Here is a 19,905-nt window from a genome sequence, read left to right as displayed (position 1 = left end):
TATGACATGTAAAATACCTGTTTCGAGTTTACAGCAATCTTCTCTTGGCAACCTGCTTTCTGTTTGTTTCTTTGAAAGTAGTGAACCTATAGAGAGCATTTGTAGTTTCACAGAATATACAATCAACACAGAAAAATAAAGAAACAACTGTGTCACACGTGCATAACTAAACAGCAACAGTAATAGTAATAATTATAATTAATAATAAACAAAATAATAAGATCAATAATAAGTACATAACATTCAACTAATGAAGCGAAAGCACCGGCCGTGGTGGCCAAGCGATTCTGGGCACTTCAGTCTGGAACCGCGCAACTGCTATAGTCACAGGTTCGACTCTTGCCTCGGGCAAGAATGTGTGTGATGTCCTTAGGTTAGTTAAGTTTAAGTAGTTCTAAGTTCTACGGGACTGATGACCTCAGTGCTCATAGCCATTTGAAACGAAAGCAGACTGCCAAAAGAACATTGCTGCAGACTCTGAAAAGTCCTTTTACATGTCAGGAAAATGCTCTCCCATATAACAGTTTCGCACAAAAATAGTTAAAAAAAGTTGTCATCAGTGGGATTTGAATGTGGAACCTTTGGTACAATGACCAAACACTTTACCTTCTCACCCATGTGAGATCTACAATACAAATGTCTGCTTGTGTCTGTGTATGCACGGATGGATATGTGTGTGTGCGCGAGTGTACACCTGTCCTTTTTTTCCCCCCCCTAAGGTAAGTCTTTCCGCTCCCGGGACTGGAATGACTCCTTACCCTCTCCCTTAAAACCCACATCCTTTCGTCTTTCCCTCTCCTTCCCTCTTTCCTGAAGAAGCAACCGTTGGTTGCGAAAGCTAGAATTTTGTGTGTATGCTTGTGTTTGTTTGTGTGTCTATCGACCTGCCAGCGCTTTTGTTTGGTAAGTCACATCATCTTTGTTTTTAGCTACAATACAATCATTTACATACACATTTTTCCTGTGCTCCGTAGCCCTGGTGATACTTTTAATTACCATTTACACACAGTCTACTGGACGATAACACAGAGCATGAACTAAATTAGTGTTTTGGCACATAATCTATCAACACGAAAACATTTTATACCAATCTGAGTGTCTGAAATCTGGATGTTTGGTTGTGAGAAACATAAAAACCTTAGGCCTAAGTTCAAATACTCAGTTTAAAATCTTGCTTCAGTATGAAGAAGCAAACTTTTTACCATCAGTTCTGAAGTTGTAAACAGTCGTAATTGCATTTGTTAAGAACCAAAGATTAAAGTACCAATAGAAAGCAGTGAAGCCTGAATCATTACAGGTACTGAAAGCTGACTATAGCCCGAGATAAGTTCAGCTGAAATTTTTACAGAGGACCTAACGGTGTTCTGAAAGGATGGTTTAAATACAGTGGTGGCATGTTTGTTGCTGTTAGTAGTAGTTTATCTTTTAGTGAAAATGAAGTAGATTGAAGAAACTGAAGTATGGGTAGCAGCTTACCTGACAACCAGAATCCATTAATAACTGGTTACTTTTACTAACACTTCCCCCAATTCCCAACTCAAATGATGCATTTGCAGAATGGTTCATAGAAAACAAGTGAGTCATTTCAAATGGGTACCCCACTCATACAATTACAGTTGGTGGTGACTTAAATCTATGATGGTCAAAATACCTTTTCAAAGTCAGTGACGGGCACAAAGCACTATCCAAAATCATACTAGATGTTTTTTCTAAACATTATTTTGATCAATTAGTTTAGGAGCCAACCAGGTGCAAATGGTTGTGAAAACACACTTGATTTCTTCGCAAGAAATAAGCCTGAGCAAATTGGGAGCATCACAATGGATATAGGGGCTCATGGCCACCAAGTCATTGTAGGGAGACTGAATAGAGTAACAACCAAATCCACCAAAAATAAATGAAAACTATATCTAAAACAGCAAATAGAAATGCACTTGTTGTCTTTGTAAGAGACAATCTCAGTCCCTTCCAAAGTTACTATGGAAGTGCAGACCAGGTGAGGCCTACATTCAAAGAAATACACACATCAAAAAAGTTTGCATCACCCCGGTTCCCAGAAATCTTGAAGACAGACATTGACTGTGGATATTGTATCACAGACACAGTCCCTTTGACTGTTCAGAGATGTCGCTAAACCCCCCCCCCCCCCCCCCCCCCCCACAGATGTAAACAACCATGCATGCGCAGTGACTATTAGATGGAGTGGGTCCGACAGCCAATCAGTTCCAGTCATTCCACCAGGAAGGAGGCACACAGCTTGTGTTGTCTGTAATTCACCCATGCCTAGATGGTTCAATCGCTTTGTACCAGGAAGGGCTCTCAACAAGGAAAGTGTCCAGGCGTCTTGGAGTGAATCAAAGTGATGTTGTTCAGTTATGGAGGAGATACAGAGAGACAGGAACCGTCGATGACATACCTCGCTCAGGCTGCCTAAGGGCTACTATGAATTATGGCTTGGAAGAACCCTGACAGCAACATCAGCATGTTGAATAATGCTTTTCATGCAACCACAGAACGTCGTATTATGACTCAAACTATGAGCAATAGACTGCATTAAGCGCAACTTTCCTCCCGATATCCATGGCGAGGTCCATCTTTGCAACCACAACACCATGCAACGTGGTACAGATGGGACCAACAACATGCTGAATGGACCACTCAGGATTGGCATCACATTCTCTTCCCTGATGTGTATCGCATATGCCTTCAACCACGCCTTAGACACACCGTCCAGTAAGTGCAGCATGGTGGAGGTTCCCTGCTGTTTTGGGGTGGCATTATGTTGGGTTGACGTACGGTCACGGAAGATGCCATAAGGACTGTATGAAACGTGAATGCCATCCTCCGACTGATAATGCAACAATATCGGCAGCATATTGGTGAGGCATTCATCTTCATGGATGACAATTCGCGCCCCCATCACGCACATCTTGTGAATGACTTCTTTCAGGAAAATGACATCGCTTGACTAGAGTGGACAGCATGTTTTCCAGACATGAATCCTATCGAACATGGCTGGGATAGACTGAAAATGGCTGTTTACGGATGACTTGACCCACCAACCACTCTGAGGGGTCTACGCCGAATCGCCGTTGAGGTGTGAGACAATCTGGTTTTCTAAAATCCCTTCACCAAAGAAGACAAAGTACATGTTCCAGAACTCAAATCAAGAACACCTGCTAAGATGAGTAGCTTACAAGCACATATACTATTTGTAGCAAAGCAGCTTGAATCACTTAATAACGGCAACTCTTCCAGCCCAGAACATACACCACTTAGATTCCTTTCAGATTATGCTGATACAATTGCTCCATGCTTAGCAACTATGTGCAACAACTAACTCAACAAAGGATCCATATCTACAAACTGGAAAGTTGCACAAGTCACACCAACTGAATTACTAACTCTTGTCACTGACATCAATTTTCAGTTGGATTTTAGAACACACACTGTGTTCAGACTTCATGATTTACCTTGAAGAAAACTATCTGTTGAGACAGAGCCAGCACGGATTTGGGAGAAAAAAAATATATTCTTGTGGAACACAACTCGCTCTTTATTATCATGAAGTAATGAAAGCTGTTAATGGGGATCTAAAACTTAATTCCTTTATATATCTAGATTTCCAGAAGGCTTTTGACGCCATTACTCATAAGCAGCTTTTAACCAAATGGCTTGCTTATGGAATAAAGTCAGAGATTCATAACATCCTGTCAGAAAGGTCACAGTTCGTACTAACTGATGGAAAGCCACCAAGTAAAACAGAAGTGATAGCTGGTGATCCTCAAGACAGAGCTGTAAGCTGTCTGTTGTTTCGTAATCTATATAAATGATTTACGAGACAATATGAGCAGCCTTCTTAGATTTTTCGCAGGTAATGCTGTCATTTACCATTTAGTAAAGCCATCAGAAGATGAAAACAATTTGTAAAATCATTTAGACACAATATCTGTATGGTGTGAAAAGTGGTAACTGACTCTCAATAACAAAGTGTGAATTCGTCCATTGTTGTTGTTGTTGTTGTTGTTGTTGTTGTTGTTGTTGTGGTCTTCGGTCCAGAGACTGCTTTGATAAGTACTAAAAGTAATCAGTTAAATTTTGATTACATAATAAATCACACAAATCTAAAAGCTATCACTTTAACTAGGGATCACAGTTACAGATTACTGAAACTGAAGGAAGAACCAAAGAGTGTGTTTTATTAGTGGAAGCCTTAGCATAATAATAGGCCTACTAAAGAGACTGCTTACTTGTACACTTATCTGCCTCTTTGCAATACTGCTGTGCAGTATGGGGTCTGCACCAGATAGGATTGACAGGAAACATGGAAAAAAGTTTGAAGAAGGCAATTCATTTCATATTATCTTGAAATAGGGGAGACAGTGTCACGGATATGGGACATTGGTTGTGGTGGCAATCATTAAAACAACGGCATTTTTCACTGAGACAAGATTTTTTCACAAAGTGTCAGTAACCTACTTTCTCCTCCAAACCCAAAAATATTTTGTTGGCACCAATGTACATACAAAGAAATGATCACTGTAATAAAATAAAAGAAATCAGAGTTCATGTGGAATAATTTAAGTGTTTCGTTTCCCTGCATGCTGTTCGAGAGTGGAACAGTAAAAAAAATAATATGAATGTGCTTTAATGAAACCTTTGAATTTAAGTATGAATTGCAGAGTAGTTGTGCATATGTAGGTACCATTGTGCACATACTTGAGTTACAGTCGATGTACTTGTCTACATCACACAATTTTAGAAACAGAATGTCAGCCTTAGTATTACAGGCACAGCACTATGACCTGGAGTCACAAGGTGTTGTCGTATTAGTTCAGTGCTCCACTTGATTATGCTGTGTAATTATTGTTTTCGTGAACACGTGGTGTTATGCCTATAATTCCATAGCCCAGCCAATACAGCTCAGTTAAAATTGTGTGACTTAGGCAAGTACACCGATTGTAATCCAAGTATAAACATGTCAGATGTCATACGCTACACCTGTGAATGGTTACACAGCCGAAACTAATTAGTAGTGAACAATATGAACAGAAACAATGATTTAACCATAACAATAACAGCCAGTGCAGAAAACTGATATCATTCAAGAAAGGCATGTTCTATTTCTTGCCTATTCTAAAGCCTTACTACTGAGGAATTATACCATGTGTCAATGCTGTGCTGCAATCCTTTAAACAAAAGCTATTCAAATATTTTATCTATAATATTTAGAAGATTAAATGGTCTGTAATATTTGGATACAATGGTATTCTTGTTCTGCCCTTTACTGATAGTCACTAGTCTTCAAAGGCTTGTGTGCCCTTCCTTTTTGAAGGTGCATAACGGGCTGCAGTAGACGATATCTGCATTAGTTCAGCAAGGGCCCCATTTGCTCTCTATGAAATGCCTCTATATTTCCATATTTGGTCTGCAACTATGTTGAAACATTTATCCATGTAGCATTTGAATTCTTTTTTTTCTTTATCACTGCTACAGCTCAACCCCCACCACCCCCCCACCCCCCCCAACCCACCCCAAGCCCCTTGTTTGAATTTATAATTTCTGCACTGCCTCAAATCAAATAAAGGGTGTCTTGTGGTTTTACTATTCTGTTGCTTTGTACATGACCTCTTTCAGTTCTCAAACTTTCTAATTTATTGTTGACCAGCACTGGACATCCCAGTTAGCTTCCTTGATTATCTTGCCAGTAATGGAATGCTTTCAATGCTGTTTCATTTCCTTTCCAGTTATGGTGTAATGTATGATTTTACAAGTCAACTGGTCAATGTTATACCAGTCAATATTCCAGACATTTACATGGCTTACAACTGCGATATTTGCTAGAGTTGTTGACTTCTACTTAGCCTAGTAATTCTGCTACAACATGGACTTTGCATTTGTATTGATGGCAACCACAACAGAGACCTTCCTGTCAAATAATAAAGAAGTGGAAAAGGCCACTGATCAAATTCAAAAAGTACAGCAATATTAAATTCTGAAGCATTTGTTGCGTAATGTCCAGACTAACATTTGCCTGAAAGTGACTGACATCTGATTTCACTGAATCATAGAAAGACTTCAGATACAGATTGTTAGAGTCACATAATGCTGAGACTATAAATGTAGTTTGTACACTAGCTCAAGAAAGGATTAGAAAGTTTTCAGTCTTGTTTGTGAGCCTGTCACCAGCTGAATGCCTCTACTATCCAGTGACTTGTTACATTTACTACTAAATTAATTTTACTAATGTGAGACTTTCTAGGAAAAGCAGCAATGAAACAAAGCCATCACCACCAAAATTTACAGTGTGAGCCTCTTACATAACATGAAATGAGAGGCACGATGATGTTGCCAGCTTCACGATTTATTTTTTGTGCATGGAAAGGGAGGGAGGAAGGTGGAAAGAGCAAGGTCTTTACCACGTTAGTCTGCCCATCAGTAGCTTAAATAATGAAAGAAGTAAAGGTGTTTGCTCAAGGTACAATTACAATTTTATAAACTACATATCTGAAAGCAAACAAGGACAAGAAGTGAGCATCAACAACAAGATGTATATTGTTTGAAGTCTCCTTATGCCATTCCTTGTTGGTTTTGGAATTCCAAAATATATGATTTGGATTGCAAATCAAAACAAGCAGGTTAGTGCATATTACATGGTCAGAGACAAACATTACCCATTTTCAATTTTAGATTACCTAAGTAGTAACAACTAATTGTGTGTGATGTTTTGAGTGTCTACTTCAACAACATTCACTGAAATTATCAATGAGAAAAAGGCAAATTGTATCAAGATTGCATGAGAATACTTTCATACCTTAATGAGTATTGCCATGTCAGTGAGGTCCTTTCCATCCCAAGCATCAAATGGTTCTAGAAGTTGCAGACGTTGGCTCTTAGGATCAACATTAACTTTCAATTTGCCACCATCTGCTGGAGGAGCCTGGTATGTGTCCTCACCTGGATCAAAGCCTTTTGGTGGCAGTTCATCAGCGAAGGGGTCATCCAACTTAAATTCCTTGCCTGAGAAAAGAAATGATCCAAATGGCTCTAAGCACTATGGGACTTAACATCTGAGGTCATCAGTCCCCTAGAACTTAGAACTACTCAAACCTAATCAACCTAAGGACATCATACAAATCCATGCCTGAGGCAGGATTCAAACCTGCGACCGTAGCAGCAGTGCGGTTCCGGACTGAAGCGCCTAGAACCACTCGGCCACAGCGGACAGCTCCTGAGAAAAGTTTTTTCCTTGAGCAATAGCACACTTTTTTAAAAAAAAAATCACATACAAAAACCATTAACAAACAATCATTCACACCAGTGATTTAAATCCAGTATTTAAGAAGTGCTCACAAAGGGGACCAAGACCATCTTCATATAAATAAGATTCCCTCCCACACTGCCCTGCATTCTAGCAATATTATGACTGAATATGTTTTGGCAAACAATGACAAAGAGGAGGTTGTTGTCAGAAGTAACATTTGAGGTGGTGTACAAGAAAACTGGACTTAAAAAGTTGCTGTGGAAGCATTAAAATTCTGATTGGCTCTATTCGGTGAAACACTTATACCCAAGGTACACTGGACAGTTCAGCAAGCTGTATGGAGTTCTGTATGGGGTTTAATAGGGGCAGTTAACTGCTAATAGGCAGGGTCTAGGAAAGAAAGGGGAAAGGAAGAGTACACTATGAATTGTAGTGACATAGGTACACAAAGTCTAGGAGAAGTAATGCAAAATATAACGAGCATAAACATGAAGAGCACACAAGAAGAGATGGGATAGAGAGAGCAGTAGCGCATTATAACATATTTCTAATAAATTATTTAACAAATTCGGTTCAATTTCATGTTTAAGACCACATTTTTCCTCCTTGAAACAGTAACTGAAAAAATAGTCCTGACATTCCCACTGAAAATACAGGCAGAGGAAGAATGCACTTAGATTAACACTACTTGAAGTAGATCAGATGATAATGCTATACATTTCTTTACAAGATCTAGAAAATTAAACTTCCATATGGCAAAAAGTGATTAAAAAAATTACCTCTGAAAAATGCTTATGTATACTCCACAAAACTGACATATTGCAATTTTTTCCACTTTCTGAAGGTAGTAGCAACAGAATTCGCCTTTTCAGTGTGATGAAGCAGTGACAACAATTCTGTATTTGAGCGATCCTCCTTTTTGCCCTCATTTTTTTTTTTTTTAATTAAGACACAAATTATATGGAAGTCTGTCCACCAACATGGTTTGTTAATAACCCAGTAAGAGTTGTCTTTGTGAGCCATCATATACGAGGAGCTGTAACAGTTTATATTTGTTATGACATTAACAGCACTACTAAATCTAAGAAACATACCATCTGCTCCCTTCAGGGTATCCCTCCTGGGGTCAAAGTCAAGGGTGCCTGCAATGGACAGAGCAGTAACGAGCTCAGGTGATGTCACAAAGGCATGTGTTGCAGGATTTGCATCATTTCGTCCAGTGAAGTTACGGTTGTATGAAGAAACAATTGTGTTTTTCTCTCCTTTCTTAATATCTTTTCGATCCCATTGTCCAATACAAGGTCCACAGGCGTTAGCCAAGACTGTGCCTCCGAACTGTCTTAGTGTTTCTGCCTGAAATATTAATTACAGCACTAAAAATGTTGCAGTTCTCAATAGAGGACTATTATTATTATTATTATTATTATTATTATTATTATTATTATTATTATTAATAGTAGTAGTAGTAGTAGTAGTAGTAGTAGTAGTAGCAGTAGCAGCAGTAGCAGAAGTTCCCATTAGAGAAGCGAACAACACATAGCGAATAATTTCTTTCCCTCTTGAACTGATGATTCAGTCCCCATAATGGTCTCGTAAAAAACTATTATCCTAACATACAAATGGGAATTAAAATAACAATGTAAGGCCTTCTTCTTCTCCTCCTCCTCCTCCTCCTCCTCCTCCTCTTCCTCCTCCTCCTCATTACTCGCTCGTGGAAAATCTTGAGTAAAACTGGGACTAAATGAAGAATCAGCCATAACGTCATTTTAGGTCAGTAGTAGTAACTGTGAAAAGTTCAATCTCTTCTTCAAAATACAACTTAAAAGTCTTGTCTGTTATGTGTGGTTCAGTTTTACAAGGTGGCTACTCAAACTTGTAAAAAATTCAGAAGATTCCAGGTATGAGGAGGCGTATGGTGTCAAGATTCTCCTGATAAATTAACAGTGAGAGGGGGGAGCCAGCATATCACAGTAACGATTTTTGTTTCCTCTCAGCTGGACCATATACCAGCCATAAGCACTAGTTTCACCACAGTTCTCAAAAGCAGTAATTTATATAGAATGATATTCAAATAATTAACACATTTTGAAATATTATTTTAAAATTTGTGCTTTATAAAACTCAATAAAATTTAATTTCAATGCTACATTAAAAATTAAGAACTCCTTGAGATTTATGAAATTCCTGGAATTCCCAGAGAAGAATTGCCACCCTCATTTTAGTTCATTAACTGGACCATATTGTAATTATGAAAATAATCTACATTATGAGACAGAATGTAAATTATGAAAGTGAGTACACCTCATAACCGTTCTGTTTTTATGGCCCTACAGAGTTATTCTAAATGATGCACCCATTTTCAAAAATTCATATTTATTCAAGTACAAATCCAAAATAAACAAGCTTTATACCAATGAAAAGATGAAGATTCAAAGTTTTTGGCAGGCAGCAGCGGGCAGGTGGCGATGGTTTCAAAAGTGACCAGTCGAGTTCGCACGGCAATAAGGCCATCGTTCTGTTTCACTGTCAGTTGTGAGCGAGTCGCAAACTGCAGTGCAGCAGGCATTTCATACCAAATTTGGTATTCAACCACCGACTCACAAAAGCATTAGCCATCGGTTTAAGCAATTTAAACAGACTGGGAGTGTGTGCAAAGGAAAAAGCACAAGCTGAGTGTGTGTGTCAGAGGATGATGTCTGATGGATGTACGCAAGTTTTGTGTGCAGTCCCAATAAGTCTACCAACAGAGCCAGTCAAGAACTTGGAAAACACCAGCCATCTGTATGGAAAGTGCTGAGATGGTGTTTGCTGTACAAGCCCTACCAACTACAACTTATGCAGCCTCTCAACCCCAATGACAAAGAGAAGCGTCTCGCATTTTGTGGTTATGTGCTAGCAAAGGAGGAGGATGACGCATTTCTACAGCGTGTAATTTTTAGTGATGAAGCGACATTCCACCTTAGTGAAAAAGTCAGACACAATGTTCGCATATGGGGTTTGGAAAATCCACATTCAACATTGCAACACGAAAGAGACTCACCAAAGATCAATGTGTTCTATGCTGTATCACGTACAAAGGTTTATGGACCATTTCTCTTTGCAGAAAAAATTGTAACAGGAATTATATACCTGGACATGTTGGAATAATGGATGTTCCCTAAAGTTATGGAAGATTCCCACTTCATTTTCCAACAGGATGGAGCACCACGACATTGGCACCATGATGAATGAGGCTTTTTGAATGACTCCTTCCTCAACGTTGGATCGGTCACAGGGGACTTGAGGGCCTGGCTCTGCACTTCTGGCCACCGAGATCTCCTGATCTCACACCATGCGACTATTTATTATGGGGTTATATGAAGGAAGCTGTTTATGTCCTGCCTCTACCAACCACTCTGAATGATCAGCGCAACCGGATCACTGTCGCCAAGCACTCAGTAACAACAGATACAAATTCGCGTGTATGGGACGAGTTTGGCTACCATGTCGATGTTTGCCATGGAGCCAATGGTGGCCACATTGAACATTTATGATTGAAACTTCCTCTCTTCATTGCTATCAAGCTTGTTAACTTTGGATTTGTACTTGAATGGGTCCATCATTTAGAATAACCCTGTGTTTATGGATTTCAATCTGCATATGAATGATTTAATTTGAACATTGTCACAAAACAAGTCTTTATAATTTAACACTCAGCTGCACTCACAATTCCATCCCTCTCAATTGTTGCTCGCACTTGTTCAGATCCTGGTGTTACATTGAATGGAATCTTCGATTTGAGTCCATGTTTTAGGGCTTGTTTGACAATGCTTGCACATCGGCCCATGTCCTCATAACTAGAATTTGTGCAACTACCAATGAGACCTAGAAAAAAGAATAGTGATGCTTCAATAACAAAACGGCACATGAATGAATGTAGTTCACCATACAACATTTTACAAGTGAAAGTTCAATACTGTCTACTTTTTAATATTTGTTACAGTTTGTCTATGACAACCATAAGTAAATAATTTTAATCATCATGCAAATCATTATGGTAGGAGAATGTATGGAATGGAATTGCTGAGCAGCCAAACATAATCACAAGCTGGGGATTTATTTTGTGCTAATTTGATGTATTGTGATGACATGCAGTATCCATAAGCACTGAGGAAAAAGTAGTACCTGGCCTGAACTGTGTGTGCAGTGACAGCAGCACAATAATACTCTGGCAGCCATGGAGCATCAGGACGCCATTGTTGCTAAACAAGAAATACGAAATTAAATTATGTACTGTCAGTCACTGGAATGTATTCATGATTCACTGACGACATGCCTTACATTGAGCCTGCCAGGATTTTGTTCTGTTTAATATCGAATTAGAGTTTAACTGAAATATTTAAAAAAATTTCAGGGAATGTATGAAGCATTGCAAGTGACATTTGTTGGAAGAATGCATGTGAAATCCTTTGTAATCTTTATCCTCTCTATGATCTGCAGCTTGAACTTAGTTGTGCGACAATAAAGAACTGTAATTTCCGAATTGAAGTCCAACAAATTAAACAGTTTTATTTCACTGTGGAAAAAATTTACTCTCTGGAATTTCTTAAAGAACTGAAACTTTTAAGCCAGGGTCGCACTCACAACTAAAGTGACGCAACAGCTAGCAGCATACTGCTGTGGCACAACAGTTTTTAGTAGTGTTTCTCAAGAGATGAAACTTCTGTCATGCCAAAAAAGTTCAACTAAGTTGTGCTTTGTGACACCAATATCCTTCCCCCACCATTGAGCAGCATCATCCAACTGGTCCATAGTAGCTGTATTTCAAAACACCAACAGTCTGTTGTAGTTACTGTGAAATAATAGCTGCTGTGCTCCATTTGCTTCCAATGTGTTTTCATATAAATGGTGGTCTGCTGTGTGCGCGCACGCGCGCGCATGCATGCGCAAAGTATTTGCAAATGAATGACGTATCTCGATGAATAACTACGCACCATAACTAAAAAAGTAAAGTGCTTAAAACCCTTAATTTGAGAGAGCAAGTACTGTATAAATTGTGGATTGTATGTAGGAAAGAGCCCCCAAGTGTTATGTGGCTGCAGCAAAACTAAACATTAGAGGTACCATATTCAAAATAGCCACATTAACAAATACAATAAAATTCCAAAATCTTATTTAGAAACCAGCTGTTGGTTGGTTTGTTAGACTGCATTTTCACCTTCTAGTATCATTTCTTTTATAAATGTGTTTCTTGCCCCTTCTCTGTTTGCATGAAATATATTTTTGGATCCGACACTTGCATTTCCCCCCTTGTATTTAAATCTAGTCAAAACTCGTAATGACCTGACCTGCACTACAACAATAATATCTGCCCATATTATTTCATTTGATACCATACTGAAAAGTGTGCACGTACATTGAATTTGTTGCATCCTGTACAATTGGTAGCTCATGGAATGCTGTGAGCTGTGGTATCACTTAAGCTGTGTGTGTGTGAATCTCAATTCACATTTTGTCCAAAGGGAGAACTTTAACTGCAACACAGTCATATCATTTTATTTCAAGCTGTCGATATAATAAACCATAGTACATGGCTATGGAGATGTAATATTTGGCCCCTCCTGCAGGATATCTCAATTGGACAGAAATTAAAATTTTCTGAACAACCAGCATTGGGAGTGCAGAAGCAGATAGACAGTCTCAAAAAGCATTCTTAATCACTTCATGATAGAACACAACTCTGGCAACTACACACAACTCACAACAGGTACAGTGCCACACACTTTTAGACCACTTCATCTGAAAGGTACAAAAAGTAGTTAAATTTTGCAGGACAGTCTATTCTGAGAAAACACTGTCAAGCTAAATAGTACTCCAGCCAAATGATGTATAATCCTATGTCTACCTAGCCAATAAATGACTGACATAATTGTAGTCCTGTATAATGATTTAGTAATTAAGAATATGAGGCTTTTTGGAGGTTTTGTTGTCTGGTTTTGCGTGTAATGAGTGTATGGACGGCTGTCATTTGTCTTCAGAGTGGGGCAGCGATCACAGTATTATCATAAGTATCAACTATGTGGGCTTTATATATGTTCCTTGAGTCATCCTACATTGGAGTAACATGGTGGACCACTGCGTAAATGCACAAAACCTAAAAATATAGCGTTATGTCTATATGAGACACAAGAAGAATGTTGAGATGTAACTAATGTCATTCTAATGTCTGAGCTCATGATATATACTCCAGTGGTATTCCCTGTCTCGACAAGTTTGAAATACAAGAAGTTATTGTATTTTGTGTGATAATGTACTAGCTTCATTTCAGAAGAAATGCTTTGTATGAATCTATAGAATTTCTGTGTTTGTTGAAACTCTTCAATTACAGCATAAGAGAGACTGCAGCAATGAAGAAGTCCAGCACAATTGCACTAGTATGGTCCAAAGAAAATTTAATTTTATTTGTAGATGCTGATGTCTCCAAATATTAACAAGCTCAAATTTGAAAACTCATGTGTAAACAGGGGAACCTTACAACATATACATACCAAATGAAGCCTATGAACATACATCCAGATAGAAGCATAGTATGGACACAAAAGCTGACATAGGGTTTTAACAGTAGTAGGTAAATCACTACTGACAGGTCACACTGAACTTACTTTTTTAATTTTATTTAATATTTGTTTTAGTGTAGCCACTGTGCACCCCTGACAATTGATAGGTGCAGGAAAAATTCTTTTAAATGATAAAGTAATTAATGACACAAAATCTTGAGTTTTTAGTGACTAAACTCCGATTAAATGACATAACACAAAACTGGCAGTACAAAATGAAAAATGTGAAATCTAAAGAAGTCAGTGGCAACTGGTAGCCATTTAATGTTGAAATTACATACTGACTTTTTCATCCTGGTTGATTATGGCACACTGCCAATGTTAGCAAGTCAACAAAGTAGTGTACAATAGTAATATGGTTGTCATAGCCGAATATGGTGTTTCACTACCACTAATGTGTATTTTTGTAGCAAAAGTACCATTATTGAGCATGTAAATATACTACACGATTTAAAGTTCGATTAGACATCAAATTTCAACATTCCATGTATGGGTAAAAGCATGAGATCCTCTGGGTCTATCACACGGCAAAATCAGCTTATAATACATATTAACTTATAAAAATATTATTTAATATTGCCGTAATTGTTTGGGTATCAATTTCAAGGTCATTTGGAGCATTTCTGCATTCAGAGAAGAAATGTGTATAACTATTTATTGAGTTGCAATTCATCTCATTGGTCTTTTTTTCTTACATAGCAGTTTTACATGAATTTTCAAAGTTTGCGGCAACGCAGCACTATCCATATTTTCTCCAAAATTCTCATTAAATCTTAAGTGAGAATACATTTGTCTCTATTCACTGTATCAAACTCTGTGAAGGATACATGCTAAAGTAATTCACAAATGAAAATGTCATAGGCTGCAGTGTGTGCTGATGCCAGGGCATGGGAATTATCACTGCTGAACAGTGCTACCATATGTCTATACTTTATGTTGTGTTTTTGGGTGCAACTACTGAGCTTGTTTTGCAAAAAATTGAATGGATCAGGCAACAAACTGTGGGTTTAGTGTTTTGCATCAGGTGGAGGAAGGCCTGTGTAATGTTTGAAGTAAGGAGTATAAGAATACAAGATTCACTGCAGAAAATTGCTGCTATTCCCAGCACCATCACCAACTGCACAGAGAAAAAAAATTCAATCACTTATGGTGCAATACCAACTGGTTATGTAGAACTGGTGAACAACCAAAGATTGGGCAGTGGTTTATACAAACCTACATGGCATGTCTAATGATCAGATGGATGTAGAATCTGAGCCCCTAACTTTAATGAAGAACGTAATCCAAAGACTGAAATTATGTAAACTTTTCATATTTATAGTAAACTGTTGTTACTTTCAAAGTCTGATTTAGTATTAGGCTGCAAATGTAATTAATATCAAATACAACAACTTTAGGTATCAAAATAATTATTACTTTCTGTAAAACCACATTGTAGAACATACCAGAAAATAAATTAACTTAAAAATACTTATGAAATTTTGATGGTACTAATTTGTTAAACTTTACCAAAGACTCAAGGATACTGTTAGTATCAACCACTATGACAAAATTAAAACATAAATCACCATTATTTTGTACTAATTGTTTACAAAATCTACTTTTCAGCCTAAAAATATAGTGCTATCTCATTCTGCTTGTATAAAATTTGTAATCATATTTTGTAGTAAGTAATCCTCTATGTAGATTATCAAAGATGTACAACTTCCAAATGTAATTCCAACTATGCTCTCATTTAAACAATGCTATGCAAAACGCTGTGATTGTTGTATATTAATAAAGGGTGGGTCCACTGTCACATTTATGGCTCTGGTAGCCATAATATTCTATCCCAAGCTTCACTTCATGGTTGAAAAGGTATGCATTAGTTGATTTATGACATACGCAGGGGAGCAAAGTTGAGAGAACAGATGGTTCAACATTATCTTTTAAAATATAATTCAGATTTAATCAACAGTCATAGTAGCTACCCTCTCGATACTAGCTGTCATACATTCCACTGTGATTTTATTTTACAGTCATTAGAATTACACTACACAGATGAATGACTTCATGCCAGAAACGCACACCGAGCAAAGTGTTCTGGGCTGACCAATTCAGTTCAACAGGAAGGGCCATATAAGACGCTTCTAAGCAAGAGGCAACACAATTGAGGTTTAAGTTGCATGCCCTAGATATAACGAGTTTAAGAAATCACAACTATGCGAGCAATGAAGAACACGAATGTACGATTGTAACTTAGCTGTAATTTCTACGATGTACTTAATGCACCTGGTTTATAGCTCTTACACACTTGAACAGTTTTACATGTAATGTTGTAGGCAAACATTTGTTAAATTCCTTTTTAGCGGTTTATGAATCCCTGCTGTGTGTTGTGTCATTAATAAAAGGAAAATCACTGGCATTCCAGGTGACCTTGAACCTTCATTTAATAGCTTAGTAAGCCATAGCCAACTCGCTAGAGACTTTCTTACAGCTGCCCATGATGAATATAAAGCCTGTGCGCTACTTCTATGCAGGGCAAGGAGACCCTTAAAAGATGCCAGGTGGGTGGACAATTTCAGAATCTGTCTTTCACCTGGATGTGGCAGATAAAAATTAGGCCCCTCACATGTACCTTATTCCCAGTACAAATGGGAAGCCATGTGCAATCTGCAGTAAACAAATGAGAGAACATGCAGAGCACATTTGGTTTGGAGATTGCATCTCCATATGTATTTGTCACGAACATTTTTATACTTGTTAGGCGAATGGAAAAAATGATAGAAGCCGACCTCGGGGAAGATCAGTTTGGATTCCGTAGAAATGTTGGAACACGTGAGGCAATACTGACCTTACGACTTACCTTAGAAGAAAGATTAAGGAAAGGCAAACCTACATTTCTAGCATTTGTAGACTTAGAGAAAGCTTTTGACAATGTTGACTGGAATACTCTCTTTCAAATTCTAAAGATGGCAGGGGTAAAATACAGGGAGCGAAAGCTATTTACAATTTGTACAGAAACCAGATGGCAGTTGTAAGAGTCGAGGGACATGAAAGGGAAGCAGTGGTTGGGATGGGAGTGAGACAGGGTTGTAGCCTATTTCCGATGTTATTCAATCTGTATATTGAGCAATAAGTAAAGGAAAAAAAAGAAAATTCGGAGTAGGTATTAAAATCCATGGAGAAGAAATAAAAACATTGAGGTTCGCCGATGACATTGTAATTCTGTCAGAGACAGCAAAGGACTTGGAAGAGCAGAACGGAATGGACAGTGTCTTGAAAGGAGGGTATAAGATGAACGTCAACAAAAGCAAAACGAGGATAATGGAATGTAGTCGATTTTAGTCGTGTGATGCTGAGGGAATTAGATTAGGAAATGAGAGACTTAAAGTAGTAAAGGAGTTTTGCTATTTGGGGAGCAAAATAACTGATGATGGTCGAAGTAGAGAGGATATAAAATGTAGACTGGCAATGGCAAGGAAAGCGTTTCTCAAGAAGAGAAATTTGTTAATATCGAGTATTGATTTAAGTGTCAGGAAGTTGTTTCTGAAAGTATTTGTATGGAGTGTAGCCATGTATGGAAGTGAAACATGGACAATAAATAGTCTGGACAAGAAGAGAATAGAAGCTTTCGAAATGTGGTGCTACAGAAGATTGTTGAAGATTAGGTGAGTAGATCACATAACTAATGAGGGGGTATTGAATAGGATTGGTGAGAAGAGAAGTTTGTGGCACAACTTGACTGGAAGAAGGGATCGGCTGGTAGGACATGTGTTGAGGCCTCAAGGGATCACAAATTTAGCATTGGAGGGCACTGTGGAGGGTAAAAATCGTAGAGGGAGACCGAGAGATGAATACACTAAGCAGATTCAGAAGGATGTAGGTTGCAGTAAGTACTGGGAAATGAAGAAGCTTGCACAGGATAGATTAGCATGGAGAGCTGCATCAAACCAGTCTCTGGACTGAAGACCACAACAACATGATTTAATGAATTGAGAGACTTTAATAAAAGTAAGTCCATATAATGTAGTAACTAGTGATAAAGGAAATCAATGACCATGGAATATAAGATTGTTAATTCTACAAAATGTTACTAATGAGAAAACCAATAACAATATAGACTTGATATAATGTGCGACAAAACAGTATATTTATATCTGTGAGTCCTACAATTTAGTATATACATAAAAGTTCCACTGTAATAGTCTCTCTCTCTCTCTCTCTCTCTCTCTCTCTCTCTCTCTCTCTCTCTCTCTATCTATCTCTCTCTGACCCTGTCATTGTTATAGGATCACTCTGTGTCTTCCATGTCTGCAAGACTATATAATGTGTTATTAATGATGAAATAATGTATGGACAGTTATGGTTGAAAATCATGAATTATTTAGGAATGAAGGAGACGACTCACCACAAGGCAGAAGCGCTGCATCGTAGATAGGCACAAAAACAAAAGGCAAGAAGCTTGACTAGCTTTTGGAATGCACTTCCTTTTTCTAGCTGTAGGAAAAACATGCACAGAAACGCACACATATTCACTCACTCACGTGCACACACCTTTTGCCCTACACTGTGCTCAGCCAACTGCCAGTTCTTTAATGACCCACAGTGAGTGACCTAGGATGAGGAAGGGGGTTTGGGATTGGGTGGGGTGAGGGATGGAGGGAGGTGAGAGACAGGGAGGGGGTGGGGGGAGCGTCTAACAGTTTGTGAGAGAGTTGTGACCAGCTGTGGGCTAGCTGGGGTGCTTTGTGTGTGTGTGTGTGTGTGTGTGTGTGTGTGTGTGTGTGTGTGTGTGTGTGTGTGTGTCCGTCCTACAGCTGGAAAGAGGAAGTGCATTCCAAAAGCTAGCCAAGCTCCATACCTTTCATTTGTGTGCCTATCAACGGTGCAGCACTTCTGCCTTTCGGTGAGGTATCTTCTTTATTCCTAAATAATTCATAATTGTGAAGTAGTACTTTAGCTTGAACTGTTATTTAATCCTTAATTTCACGCATAGCTGGCTGAGCAGTCAAGACAACGTAGAATCGCAGGAGCTACATTACATGGCAAATTTGATTTTAATACTTTTCTTTACACTCACGCAACTGCTCGTGCAGCTGGTATAACATTTCTATTTCACAGGAGCCTGCAGACTTTGAGGAGATTTTATTTACACTGAAACAATTAGGTGCACAACAAAGGATTTTTCAGCTGGCTTGTCTGCAAACCAATAAAAGCATAGTTTCATCATGTTACAAAGGAAAGGTGTGGGACCATGCACTGTTTAACCATTAGAGTGAGAATATTTGCAATTATAGTCCTTTACAGTGGCATAGTTGATTATGTGGTGTGTAAATAGGTATTTTACATAGACATAGTTACAAACTCTTATCATCATGAGATTTCTTTTTCCTTGGTCATTGCTTATAACACCACTTACACCACATAATCACGATAATTAGATGCAAGGCTCACAATTCATGATTATTGAAGTACATGTGGCTAAGAATTGTCCTGTAATTTATGTTGCAAATGAAAGTGCTGGGCTCAGAACCCATGCAATATTTTATGATCTAATTTCCAAACAATATCTGCCATTTATTTAAATAATAATAATAATAATTTTCAAACACTAGACTCCACACTGACACAGACTGGCGTCACATTCACTTGCAAGTTAACAAGTGTTTCAGTAGCATTTTTATCATTGTATCACGCCTATACTGAGTACTCACTGTTATAATTGCAGTTAAGGAAGGTAGTCTGTGTTAGCTGTTGCTAGATCATTTTTACAAAAAAAACTGAGTGAACATCTGTTTAATTTTGTCCAAATAAATTGGATACAATAAATGAAGAAATTTGGAACAGCTGTCTCATTATTAACATAGTTACAAAAAAATCCAGGCAAATGACTTAATTCCAGTTCCCACAGCTAAGTATATTTTTAATACTTTTCTAAGTTATATGTGTATCATTTGAAATTGCAACTCACAGTGATGTACATTGGCAATTGTACCAATAAAAATTGTCTGTATATTTTAAAGTGTATTTTTTGGTACCGGTAATGATAGTTATATTTTTTTA

General features: G+C 38.1%; 1 protein-coding gene across 1 annotated transcript in view; it reads right to left on the bottom strand.

Moving 5' to 3' along the window:
* Window positions 1–19,905, bottom strand: part of LOC126334595 (probable aconitate hydratase, mitochondrial) — an 89,014-nt gene that overhangs the window by 19,370 nt on the left and 49,739 nt on the right. The window contains exons 9-11 of the mRNA XM_049996987.1: window positions 10,971–11,128; window positions 8,359–8,617; window positions 6,815–7,020 (exon numbers count right to left, since the gene is read on the bottom strand). Of these exons, the coding sequence (XP_049852944.1) occupies window positions 6,815–7,020; window positions 8,359–8,617; window positions 10,971–11,128 (623 nt within the window). The remainder of the gene's footprint in view (window positions 1–6,814; window positions 7,021–8,358; window positions 8,618–10,970; window positions 11,129–19,905) is intronic.

The sequence above is a fragment of the Schistocerca gregaria genome, chromosome 2, assembly GCF_023897955.1.
Source record: "Schistocerca gregaria isolate iqSchGreg1 chromosome 2, iqSchGreg1.2, whole genome shotgun sequence".
NCBI classification, from domain to species: domain Eukaryota; kingdom Metazoa; phylum Arthropoda; class Insecta; order Orthoptera; family Acrididae; genus Schistocerca; species Schistocerca gregaria.
Note: the sequence above shows the minus strand (reverse complement) of the source record. Positions and strands in the feature narration are given on the sequence as shown.